Genomic DNA, 13,889 nt, shown 5'->3' on the forward strand with positions numbered 1-13,889 from the left:
TCCTAATCTAAGCTTGGTTTTTATACTAATGTGTCAAATTGCAGAAATTCAGGTTTGCAATGGATGCTAATGTACGGAGGGAGGTGGGGGTGGCGGGGGGGGGATGAACTTGAAGAAGGGAGAGGTCTCCAGCTGGATGGCACCTGTGTTACCAGTGTTGCCAGTGTGACTGGGTTGCCGATAGAGCAGGCAGGAGTGGGTGCTATGACAGAATAGGTGGCCACATACATCTGTAGCGCTACCCCCGTAGGAGCCGATGTTTAGATTTGGGATCGGCGTAATTATGTTACCTCTATGATGTGTCTAGGGATGATGATGATGGTGCAGAGCAATAACGGAATGTCCAGATAGCAGGGTGACATTTTCTGTGCTTTATTAATGGTCCAACATGACCAACAGTCAAACCGAGGTAGATAGAATTAGATTGGTGAAAGGAGAACTTGCAGATTCAGGCCTATTAATAAACAGAAGCAGTCCTGCTTCCAATAGCAACTATTTCCTCGTCGCCACTTCAGCTGAAGTAGGTAAAGTGCCCCTGGACAGGTCCCTCTCACAGGCCTGGCAGCCAGAGCGTCACTTAGGAACTTCTGGGAAGGAACAAGTCTCTGCCACTGACTTGGCTCTATTAGGATTAGAATTAGTGATGAGACCTCTGCCACAGGCCTGGCACTTGAGAACATGGATGGTAGAGCGAATCCTCCCAGTAGATATTTTGCCTGAATCTCCCTCAGTTAGACTTCTATTCCTTGGGGTCACCGTCCGACTGACAGTTTGCAGCATACAACCTGCCAGTGTTCGGTCAACCAGATCCCCAATGGTTTTGTCTGAGTCCTATTGGATCACCTGCCTCCGGATTCTGCCTCCGGATTCACCTCAGACCGACTTCCCACCGAACAGCATAACTCGCTTGGGATCCTCTTGATAAGAGATGGGAACCCAGAAAGTCACTGGGGCCCCTTAGTAGCATCAGTTGCTCCGGGCCATGAGGGCCCAGAGTCAGGCACGTGTGCCCCGGCCTGGTAGGCCATATCACCGGGGCCCGTGATGTGCGCACACCCTGAAGGTGGGTGCCGCACCAGGAACCCGCGAAGACCCTCACAAAATGGCGTCTGCCACAGAAATACCCTCCCCCAGCATGCCCCGCGAGGGAAACACTCCTCTGATTGGCTGCTGGAGAAAAGCACTCTGCCTGGACCCCTCTGGTGCCACCTGCCTCCAAAGATGGGAAAGGTATCCTTGGAACACAAAATGAACCCACAGGACAGCCCAGGGCTGGCAGAAACCTAATCTAACAAATCAATATGAATGAGAACAAGTAACTCTCTCATTCCCCAACTAAATTTGACATAGCACCTGTACTGAAAAGTACACAGGCGCTACACATCTTTTACATGATAATGTCAGAAGGTGCTCATCTAAGTGCAGGTTTATGGAAACTTAAACCAGACCTATCAGAAGTATTGAACCCTAAAACAAAAGCTTTATTTTCACCTGTTGATCTGACCAGTAAGTCTGCTATTTTTCAACTTCCTTTAATGGACCAAGATATCCAGCAAAAGCAGTAGTTAGAAGGATGAGACAAACTATATAACAACACAGACAGGGATTCTTACAATGGTCAGCTTTTATTCATTTATGTAAAACCTTTATTTCAAAAGGGATTAAAAAAAACCTGTTGCTATAACTGGTTCAAAAGTTTGTTAGTTAAACATCAGTGCCTGACCTCACAAATGTGCTTCTGGAAGAATGGTCAAACATTCCCATAGACACACTCCTAAACCTTGTGGACAGTAGGGATGAGCCAAACACCCCCCTGTTCGGTTGGCACCAGAACTTGCGAACACACCAAACGTTCATGTGAACTTTAGAACCCCATTAAAGTCTATGGGACTCGAATGTTTGAAATCTAAAGTGCTCATTTTAAAGGCTAATATGCAAGTTATTGTCCTAAAAAGTGTTTGGAGACCTGGGTCCTGTCCCATGGGACATGTATCAATGCAAAAAAAGTTTTAAAAATGGCCGTTTTTTCAGGAGCAGTGATTTTAATAATGCTAAAAGTGAAACAATAAACGTGATATATTCCTTTAAATTTCGTACCTGGGGGGGGGGGGGTGTAAAGTTAGCATGTGAAATATCGCATGTTTCCCGTACTTAGAACTGTCCCTGCACAAAGTGTCATTTCTGAAAGAAAAAAAAGACATTTAAAACCGGACTTGCGGCTATAATGAATTGTCGGCTCTGGCAATTCAGAGAGGATTCATTCATAAAAAAATAAAACGTGGGGGGGGGGTCCCCAAATTCAATTACCAGGCCCTTCAGGTCTGGTATGGATATTAAGGGGAACCCAGCCGTCAATTTAAAAAAAAATGACGTGGGGTTCCCCCCAAATATCCATTCCAGACCCTTCAGGTCTGGTGTGGATTTTAAGAGGAACTCCACCCCAAATTTAAAAAAAAATGCCGTGGAGTTCCCCCAAAAATCCACACCAGACCCCTAATCCAAGCACGTTAACCTGACCAGGCACAGAAAAGAGGGGGGACAGGATGTCCCCATGTTGATGGGGACAAGGGCCTCATCCCCACAACCCTTGCCCGGTGGTTGTGGGGGTCTGCGGGCGGGGGGCTTATCAGAATCTGGAAGACACCTTTAACAATTGGAACCCCCAGATCCTGCCCCCCCCCATGTGAATTGGTAATGGGGTGGAGTTCCCCTTAAAATCCACACCAGACCTGAAGGGAATGGAATGGATATTTGGGGGGAACCCCACGTCATTTTTTTTTTAAATTGATGGCGGTATTCCCCTTAATATCCATTCCAGACCTGAAGGGCCTGGTAATTGAATTCGGGGGGACCCCCATGCTTTTTTATGAATGAATTCTCTCTGAATTGCCAGAGCCGACAATTCATTATAGCCGCAAGTCAGTTTTAAATGTCTTTTTTTTCTTTCAGAAATTACACTTTGTGCAGGGACATTTCTAAGTACTGGAAACATGTGATATTTCACATGCTAACTTTACACCCCCCCCCCCCTAGGTACGAAATTTAACCACTTGCCCACCAGGTAAATTCTGGCACTTCTCTCCTTCATGTGAAAATCACAACTTTTTTGCTAGAAAATTAATCAGAACCCCCAAACATTATATATTTTTTTTTAGCAGACATCCTAGGGAATAAAATGGCAGTCATTGCAATACTTTTTGTCACACCGTATTTGCGCAGCGGTCTTACAAGCGCACTTTTTTTGGATAAAAATCACTTTTTTGAATTAAAAAATAAGACAACAATACATTTTGCCCAATTTTTTTATATATTGTGAAAGATAATGTTATGCCGAGTAAAATGATACCCAACATGTCACGCTTAAAAATTGCGCCCGCTCGTGGCATGGCGTCAAACTTTTACCCTTAAAAATCTCGATAGGCGACGTTTAAAAAATTCTACAGGTTGCATTTTTTGAGTTGCAGAGTAGGTCTAGGGCTAGAATTATTGCTCTCACTCTAACGATCGCGGCGATACCTCACTTGTGTGGTTTGAATACCGTTTTCATATGCGGGCGCTACTCGCGTATGCGTTTGCTTCTGCGCGAGAGATCGTCGGGACGGGGCGCTTTAAAAAAATTTTTTTTGGTTTTCTTATTTATTTTTATTTAGTTTTATAATTTTTTACACTGAAAAAAAATAAATAAAAAAAATTGATCACTTTTATTCCTATTACAAGGAATGTAAACATCCCTTGTAATAGAAAAAAGCATGACAGGTCCTCTTAAATATGAGATCTGGGGTCAAAAAGACCTCAGATCTCATAATTAGACTTAAATGCAAAAAAAAAAAAAAAAAAAAAAAAAATGTCATTTTTTCAAATGACAAAAAAAAAAATGTTTCTTTAAGAGGCTGGGCGGGACTGACGTTTTGACGTCACTTCCGCCCAGCAGAGCTATGAGGACGGGTGAAGGAGATTTCTCCTTCAGTCCCGTCCCCGCTCAGCTGCCGGACACATCGGATCCCCTCCGCCGCTACCGACGGCTCCGGTAAGCGGCGGAGAGCGCGGGAGAGCGGCGGGAGGGGGGGGGGCCCCTCTCCCGCCACCGATAACGGCGATCTCGCGGCGAATCCGCCGCGGAGACCGCCGTTATCGTGTACACCACCGCCCCCTGAAAAGATGAATGTCTCGGTTGTGGCAGCAGCTGCTGCCGTTATCGAGATATTCAACTTTAAAAAGGAGGACGTCTTTTTGACATGGGGCGGTGGTCAAGAGGTTAAAGGAATATTTCACTTTTATTGTTTCACTTTTAGCATTAATAAATTCACTGCTCCCGAAAAAACTGCCATTTTTAAAACTTTTTTTTGCATTGATACATGTCCCCTGGGACAGGACCCAGGTCCACAAACACTTTTTAGGACAATAACTTGCATATTAGCCTTTAAAATTAGCACTTTCGATTTTTCCAATAGACTTTAACAGGGTGTTCCTCGGCTTTTCGAATTTGCCGCGAACATCCCAAATTGTTCGTTGTTCGCCGAACAGGCAATGTTCGAGTCGAACATGAGTTCGACTCGAACTCGAAGCTCATCCCTAGTGGACAGCCTTCCCAGAAGACTTGAAGCTGTTATCGCTGCAAAGGGAGGGCTAACTCAATATTGAACCCTACGAACTAATACTGGGATGCCATTAAAGTTCATGTTTGTGTAAAGGCAGGTGTACCAATACTTTTGGCAATATAGTGTATGTATGGATAATCCTAAAATTTACCATAAGGGGCTTAAAGCGGAGCTCCACCCTAAAGTGGAACTCCCGCTGATCTGAACCCTCTCCCCCTTCGGTGTCACATTTGACACCTTTGACACCTTTCAAGGGGGGGTGCAGATACCTGTCTAAAGACAGGTATTTGCACCCACTTCCGGCCACACAGTCTCGGGCAGACTGCGGGCATGACGTCACCTCCCGTCCCCGTCCCCCCCGTTGTGTTCTGGGAACACTCGGCTCCCAGTACACAGCGGGAGCCAATCGGCAGGCGTAGCGCGACTCGCGCATGCGCCGTAGGGAACCGGGCAGTGAAGCCGGAGTGCTTCACTTCTTGGTTCCCTCACCAAGGATGGCGGGGGGCAGCAGAGTGACGAGTGATCGATCGTCCTCTGCTGCGGACGGCGCTGGACTCCAGGACAGGTAAGTGTCCTAATATTAAAAGTCAGCGGCTGCATTATTTGTAGCTGCTGGCTTTTAATATTTTTTTTTTTTCAGCGGACATCCGCTTTAATACTGTACTAGTGGAAGGGACTCATGGAGGGCTAAAAGTCCATGGGTTAGGGGGCGCAAACTACTTGTCTTGCCCTGGGTGCTTACAACCAACTCTATGCCACTGCCAATTTCCATATCCATACTAGGGATGAGCCGAACACCCCCTGGTTCGGTTCACAGCAGAACATACGTACAGGCAAAACATTTGTCCGAACACATGAACACCGTTAAAGTCTATTGGACACGAACATGAAAAATCAAAAGTGCTAATTTTAAAGGTTAATATGCAAGTTATTGTCATAAAAGGTGTTTGGGGACCTGCCTCCTGCCCTAGGGGACATGTATCAATGCAAAAATAGTTTTACAAACTAAAGTTTTTTTGGGAGCAGTGATTTTAATAATGCTTAAAGTAAAAAAAAACGTTTCTAAAGGAAAACATAGTCATTTAAAACTATGAATTGTCGGGTCCCGGCAATACAGATAAAAGTCATTGAAAAATAAAAACCCTTCAGGTCTGGTATAGATATTAAGGGGAACCCTGCGCCAAAGGTCTGGTGTGGATTTTAAGGGGAACTCCACGCCAAAATTAAAAGAAAATGGCGTGGGGTTCCCCCCAAAAATCCATACCAGGCCCTATTCCGAGCACGCAAAATTAGCACTTTAGATTTCTCCCATAGAATTTTAAAGGGTGTTCCACGGCTTTTCGAATTTGCCGCGAACACCCCAAATTGTTCGCTTTTTGATATATATCAAACTATCGTTACTTGATTTAAAGGGTCACTAAAGGAATTTTTTTTTTTAAGCTAAATAGCTTCCTTTACCTTACTGCAGTGCTATTTTCATGTCCTCATTGTTAGTTTTTGCTATGATGTTGCTGTAATCCTTCTCTGTTCTGAACAGTCTGTTTCCTGATGAAAAAAGTCATGGGAGCTTTCTCTCTGTGGCACTAATCAAGGAGGTGTGATTACTGTGTGTCTTAAACCCCTCAGAACCAATAACTTTCGTTTTACAAACCATCACTGCCCTCTATTGGCTCTGTGTCTCTGTACTTCACAGAAGCATGAAACTAGATGCATAAACGAAACTGAAACTACAGGTACATTATATGATTGATTTTTATCTATTTTTAATCATTTTTAAAAGGAATCAATTAACTATTATGTCTCTATACCCTGTAAACAGTCTTTTCAGCAAAAAAAAAAAATGTTTTCCTTTACAACTCCTTTAACAAAGGTGCACTTTTTTTTATATGCTATCTAGTTGTAACTTTATTGACTAATATATTCTATTCATTTTTCCAGCTCTCTATGGGTCTTGGTTTGACCATGTCAAAGGCTGGATGCAAATGAAAGACGACAGCAGATTCTTCTTTATTACATATGAGGAGCTTTTAAAGGTATGGAAAGGCAAGGAAATTGATTGAACGTACACTCATTCCTCCTGAACTGAAACAAATAAGCTAATACATTTGAAAAAACACTTCTGAGTCCATGTTAGACTTAGGACATAGTTTCATCAACTTGCAAAATTGCAGGTAAAAGTACAGGACAAACAAGTACATAACATTTTTTTTGCAGCATTTTCCATTCCATAAATGTTTTTTCATTCACTTGCAATGTGCCTTTGATTTTTCTACAAAATCTTACTATTTAAGGAAGAGTAAACACACCCTCTGTGATTTGATGAGTATATCTAATTAGCAATCTAATTGTGCTGGCCTAACATCTCCAAACCTCTCTAGACCTCCCTATACAACTTTTATGAGATATCTGGATTGTTCACACAGATACTGCTCACCAGTAAGGCCCCTTTCACATTGGACCGAGAGCCGCGTTGGCGGTATATCGCCGCTAAAATTAGCGGCGCAATACCACCGGGATTGCCGCTGGAATAGGCCGCTAGCGGTGCGGTATTAACCCCCGCTAGTGGCTGATAAAGGGTTAATACCGCCCGCAATGCACCTCTGCAGAGGCGCATTGCGGGCGGTATAGCCGCGGTTTCCCATTGTTTTCAATGGGAAGGAGCAGTGAAGGAGCGGTATACCCTCCGGCTTTCACATTGAGGTAGCTGGGCAGGAGTTTTTCAGGCGGTATAGCAGCGCTATTTTTAGCGATGTGCCGCCTGAAAAACTCCTCAGTGTGAAAGGGGTCTAACTCTCCCGATACAGCAATTAGCTTCCCTGCACAGATTCACACAGCAAAGCTCTATTTTGAGTATATTCTACGTTCTTATTTTAACTGAAGCCCTGATAAAGGAAAATTTCTCTGACCCCCCAAAACGTGTTGGCTGTTTGTTTGTTTTTTAGCACAAAATAATAAATACATTTTGACTTTGATTTTTTAACTATGTAACATTGATATTTACGGTTACTATATTTACTATATAAGGTTGAATACAGTGGGCATAGAAAAGAATCACCCTCCTTTAAAATAATCACATTTTGTGTCCTAAAATTATTTTTTGTTTTATCCAGCTGTGGTTATGCTTATACTTCTAGCATCCAAGTGAGAGTTAAAAAAGGGATCACTCCCCTCCTAAAAATTACTTGTAAACTCCATCAGATGTGGCGAATCACCTTCTCAATGGCACACAAAGCCATTTGACTTTCAACTGTGATCAGCTGTAGTCATTTTGATTAGCTCAGTGTAAAAAGAGCTTTCCTGGAGTATTTCAGTCCCTGATAGTGCAACTGAAGCAAACAATCAACTATGGGTGACAAGGCACTCTCTGGGATAAAGTTGTGGATAGGCACAAGTCAGGCGACATGCTTTATCAATTCCTAGAAGCACAGTGACGTTTATTATTAGGAAATGGAAGCTATTTGGTACAACACAGACCCTCCCTGGATCAGGACGTTGCTCCAAACAGGATGAAAGAACCAGAAGGAAACTGGTCAGAGAGGCTACCAAGAGGCCTACAGCATCTCTGAAAGCAGTTGCAGGAATTTTTGACAAAGAGTGGTCATTGTGTGTATGTGAAAACACTATCACAACTTCTCTACAAATGTGACTTGTATGGCTGGGTTGCAAGAAAAAAAACACTCCTCAAGAAAGGCCACATGTAGACATGACTGAGCTTTGCCAAAACGCACCTTGAAGATTCTGATGCCGCGTACACACGATCGGTCCATCCGATGAGAACGGACCGATGGACCGTTTTCATCGGTTAACCGATGAAGCTGACTGATGGTCCGTCGCGCCTACACACCATCGGTAAAAAAAACGATCGTGTCAGAACGCGGTGACGTAAAACACAACGATGTGCTGAAAAAAACGAAGTTCAATGCTTCCAAGCATGCGTCGACTTGATTCTGAGCATGCGTAGATTTTTAACCGATGGTTGTGCCTACTAATGATCGTTTTTTTCCCATCGGTTAGGAATCCATCAGTTAAATTTAAAACAAGTTGGCTTTTTTTTTTTACCGAATGGTTATATAACCGATGGCGCCCACACACGATCGGTTTGGACCGATGAAAAGGGTCCATCAGACCATTCTCATCGGTTTAACCGATCGTGTGTACGCGACATCAGGCTACATGGAAAAGAGTGTTATGGTCAGATGAGACTAAAATGTTATTATTTGACTTCAGCACCAAACAATATGTCTGGCAGAAATCTAGTACAGCTCACCATCCAAATAACCATTCCTACAGTAAAGCATAAAGGTGGTAATACAGTAAAACCTTGGTTTGAGAGTAACTTGGTTTGAGAGCGTTTTGCAAGACAAGTAACATTTTTTAATACATTTTGCCTTAGATATACAAGCGATGTCTTGATATAAGAGCAGCGTCATGTCACAACTGAATATAAAAAAAGAAGAGAGGACCCTCTAAGTGTAGCAATATGGTTACATTTAATGAAGGTATAACATTTAGCAACTTATTGCTACACTTAGAGATGCCTCTCTTCTCTTTTATACCCTGTAAAAAAAAATGCTTTGATATACAAGTGCTTTGGATTACAAGCATGTTTCTGGAACGACTTAGGCTCGCAAACCAAGGTTTTACTGTATCCTGTTATGGGGGTGTTTCTCTGCAGCAGGGACTGGAACACTTGTCAGGATAGAAGGAAAATGGATGGGGCAAAATACCATCAAATTCTTAAGGAAAATCTGCCAGAAAGTTGTCAATGGGAAGGAGGTTTGCCTTCCAACATGACAATGTCTCAAAATACACAGCAAAAATTACCACACAGTGGTTGAAGGAAAAAAAGGTGAATGTCCTTGCATGACCTTGTCATAGCCCAGACTTAAAGGAGTTGTAAAGGTACATTTTCTTTTCCCTAAATAGCTTCCTCTACCTTAGTGCACTCCTCCTTCACTTACCTCATCCTTCGATTTTGCTTTTAAATGTCCTTATTTATTCTGAGAAATCCTCACTTCCTGTTCTTCTGTCTGTAACTACACACCAAAATGCGAGGCTTTCTCCCTGGTGTGGAGAAAGCCTCTTGAGGGGGCAGGGGGTGAGCAGGAGTGTCAGGACGCCCACTAACACACAGCTCCTTTCTCTATTTGCAAAGTAGAGAGTGTCCTGACACTACTAAAGGCTTTAATTAAAGCAAAATGTAATTTAACAAAATACTGACAAAATATTATTATTTTTTCTGACATGTTGGTGGTAAATCTTTCAATTGGATATTATAAGGTGTAAAGAGTAGATACAGCTGGATAAAACAAAAATTGTGTCTGTCTTAATTTCAGGCTTCAAAGCAACACAATTTGATTATTTTGAAGGGGGTGATTCTTTTCTATACCCTATGTAACCCCTAATAATGAACTCCTCTTATTTGCTCCTGTTTGATCCTCTAAATACAATATACATTTGACAAGGTTTTGTTAAATCTGTTCAATAGGTTTAAAAATACCTGTTGCTCCTTCCCAAAATCTAGAGCAGGGTTTCTCAACCAGGGTTCCATGGAACTCAAGGGTTCCTCCCGAGGTTGCTAGGAGTTCCTTCAGAAATTAGCAGTTTCTGCCTCCCACATGAGTTCTCACTGACACCATTGATCTTTTTAGCTATCTGTAAGGGGGTAAAATTCTTCCCAATGACCACAAGTGTAAGGAGCATTTTTCCCACTGACCACCACATTAATGTAACATATAGTTATTTTTAGCAGGGGTTCCCTGTGACCAGAGAGTTATTTCAAAGGTTCCTCTGTGTTAAAGTGAAAAGCTAAACTAGAGCTTTGCTGTGTCCTGTCCCCTCTTATGCCACGTACACACGACCGGTTTTAATGTCATGGAAAAAAACAACGTTTTTATCAACGTGATTCTTGTCAAGCCTGCCTTGCATACACACGATCGTGAAAAAAAATGCTCGAGCAAAGCGTGGTGACATACAACACGTACGACAGCACTATAAAGGGGAAGTTCCATTTGAATGGCACCACCCTTTGGGCTGATTATGCAAATTTCCCTTTTCATAACTTGCTTCTGAGCATGCACCTTTTTTCTGCGTCGTTAAAGCCTACACACGACCATTTTTCAAGATGAGAAAAACGACAACGTGAAAAACGTAGAGAAAAAATAGAGCAGGTTCTAAATTTTTAATGCCCATTTTTCTTGTTGAGAAAAATGCTCTGGAGCCTACACACGAACGTTTTGAAAGACCAATTAAAAAAATTGCATTTTTCTCATTATGAAAAACGGTCATGTGTACGCAGCATAAGGAGTTATCTCAAGAAGTATTAGCAGCCTAGCTGTGGTTACACTCCCACCATGTTAAAGATATGAGCAGAGAAAAAGGTGTTCTGTAGTCTAAACACACTTGCTGTCCCAGGGTGACAACACTGCTCCTCCATAGATACAGTACAATGAATGAACATTGTCATTCTGCAATATACTGATTACATTATTATACTATTCATGCAAATAGTAATTACATGGAAACATTATTTTTAGGACCCTCGTGGAAGTGTGGTGAAGCTCTGTAAGTTTCTAGGAAAGCAGTTGGATGATTCTCAGATTGACTCCGTTGTAAAGCATTCATCTTTCAGCAGCATGAAGGAAAACAAGATGGCTAACTGGTCTCAAGTAACATCAGACGTTTTAGATCACTCAAAAGGCACCTTTTTACGTAAAGGTATGTGTGTAGAAATCCAAGTGATATGTACTTACTTGCAAAGGAAGTATAAAGAACCTGAGGCCTAAAAAATTTTTTTGTTTTGTTTTGTAGAGCATAGGGATTAGTTACCGTATTTATCGCGGTATAACGCGCTCCCGCGTATACCGCGCACCCCTAAAGTGGCCCCCAATCCTGTGGAAAAAAAGTTTTTTTGTTTTTTTCGTACTTACAGTTTTGGTGTCTTGCGCGGCGTCCATCGGCGGCCTCGTCGGGTTCCGGCGTCCTTCTGCGGCTTCGGGTGTCCTCTTCGGCGGGTCCGGCGTCCATCTTCGGCGGGTCCCGCGTCTGTCTTTGGCGGGTCGGGTGTCCTCTTCGGCGGGTCGGGTGTCCTCTTCGGCGGGTCCGGCGTCCTTCTGCGGCGTCCTCCCCGCTCATTTCCCACCACGAGTTTGAATACTGCGTCGGCATATACCGAGCGCAGTACACTCGTGTATCTTCGGGCAGGCTCGGCAACTGTCGCGCTGACGTCCTGTATGCTCAGGACGTCAGTGCGAGAGGCGCCGAGACTGCCCGAAGATACACGAGTGTACTGCGCTCGGTATATGCCGGCGCAGTATTCAAACTCGTGGCGGGAAAGCGGGTATCGGCGTATATCGCGCACCCACGATTTTGCCCTGATTTTCAGGGCAAAATAGTGCGTGGTATACGCTGATAAATACGGTAGATCCCTGTAATAATTCCTGTCCTGGAAACACAAAAGAAAGGGAGATGAAGTCTCTTCAAATTAGGGGAAATTACCTCTTAGGGCCCGTTCACACCAGCAAGCACACGTTATGGTCTGTATAACCGTTGGTGTGTGTTGTGTAGGGGTGGTGAAATGCATTGTTATGCATCACAATGCTTACATATTTCTTTTTTAACTTTATTTACAATTAATGCATGCAGCTCATTGCAGCATGCTGACATGCTGCATTTTTGAGCAACGCATCCCAAAGTACATGTATGGTGTGTATAGGGACCATGTGTTAAGCCTGCATTGATCAGTGTGAATCAACGTACCTGGTGTAAACAAGTCCTTTAGGGGCTTTAGGCCACTTGGCGTGGAAATGTGAACCATCTCCACAGAGAATTGATTTTGCTCCTCTAGCATTTTGGAGGTTCAAGTTCCAAAAAGGTCAAGTGTGAATGGGGCCTTAGGAGATGGAGTGACAGGGACCCCACCATTCTAATATAAGGCAGGATCTCCAGTGGGGGTCAAATTTTCTAAGCCTGATATACCATTTCAGGTTTTAGCTGTTTAGAAACATTCAAGCTTTACTGTACTCATATCATTGCTGTTCTTCTTACAGGAGTCTCTGGAGACTGGAAAACCCATTTTACAGTGGCCCAGAGTGAGTATTTCGATAAAATTTATCAGGAGAAAATGAAAGACCTCAACATGTCTTTTTCCTGGGAACAATTCTGATTCAGTCACTGGCAAATGTAAATGATTTTAATAACTAAAACTGTTAGAAATACTTTACTTACAAATGTTAGAAGTTGTTGAATTTGTCAATATATGTTTTATTTGTAATTAAAGACGATCTAAAGTCAGTGCTGACATTTAATATAAATAAAGATCATCTTTCACCACAGCAAAACACTGTATTCATTTTGTGACATAAGCTCTTCTTACAGTGAAAATGTCCCTATATTGTATTTGTGTGACTTGCTGTGGCTATTCGTTTGTCTTATTTCTAGTCCTTCAAAACCACAGCAGTGTGGCTGATCCATCATGTACCTGCCTATAATAAAACATGTCCCATGTTTCCTTGTGACTTACGCTATACTGGTGGGCAGGGCTGGTACAAGAGGGGTGGGAGGGGCCACTGCCCTGGGAGGAGTGTGGGAGGGGGCGCAAAAAAAATGGAACTTCACCCTTTGTTTCTGCCTCTGTGATGCTAAAGTCTGTCCAAAAACAGAGCTGAGAACATGTCCATACCTCCTGCAGGCTTCCCCGCCCCTTGCCGGAAAAGACACAAATAATCTCCTTGGCATAAATAATCTCCCAGGCACAGATAATCTCCTTGACAGGCTGGATCGGGCAGTGAGAGCTCCTGTACGAGTGGGTGGAGCAGGCAGACAGCAGTACACTGCAGCCCCGATCCAGGGCCGGTGCTACCACTGGGCAAACTAGGCAGCCACCTAGGGCACACTACCAGCTAGGGAGCAGCCATTGACTCTGTCTCGATAAAGCTCCAGGCTTGTGTGAGCTTGGCTCTTCTCTCCTGATCGCTCGCCCCCGTTAAGTGCTGGCTGTCCCGGAACACATCCACTGCATGTGCCAGCAATCCCCTGATGTGTCCCGCTGAGCGACCTGCTGTCACATATCCTCCTCACTGTCATACCTGAACAACACCAGGCCCGGGTCTCCTTTGTTTCAGCCTGTCCCTCTGCCTGTGCGTGAGTACAGCAGAGGGGGTGGGACTCGGTAGAGATGGGATCATTGAGAGAGGTGCAGCAACTGTTAGCTGACCTCCCTGCTGGCTGGGGGACACCACGGAGTGGCTGGATGGTGCTGGCGAGGACTCCCCTAAACAATACTGCCCACCC

At 43.7% G+C, this 13,889-nt stretch overlaps 1 protein-coding gene across 1 annotated transcript in view; it reads left to right on the forward strand.

Moving 5' to 3' along the window:
• Positions 1-12,937, forward strand: part of LOC120915279 (sulfotransferase 2B1-like) — a 46,569-nt gene extending 33,632 nt beyond the window's left edge. The window contains exons 5-7 of the mRNA XM_040325658.1: positions 6,537-6,631; positions 11,135-11,315; positions 12,647-12,937. Of these exons, the coding sequence (XP_040181592.1) occupies positions 6,537-6,631; positions 11,135-11,315; positions 12,647-12,762 (392 nt within the window). The 3' untranslated portion in view covers positions 12,763-12,937. The remainder of the gene's footprint in view (positions 1-6,536; positions 6,632-11,134; positions 11,316-12,646) is intronic.
• The last annotated feature ends 952 nt before the right edge of the window (positions 12,938-13,889 follow it).

Source organism: Rana temporaria, chromosome 10 (genome assembly GCF_905171775.1).
Source record: "Rana temporaria chromosome 10, aRanTem1.1, whole genome shotgun sequence".
Taxonomy (NCBI): Eukaryota; Metazoa; Chordata; class Amphibia; order Anura; family Ranidae; genus Rana; species Rana temporaria.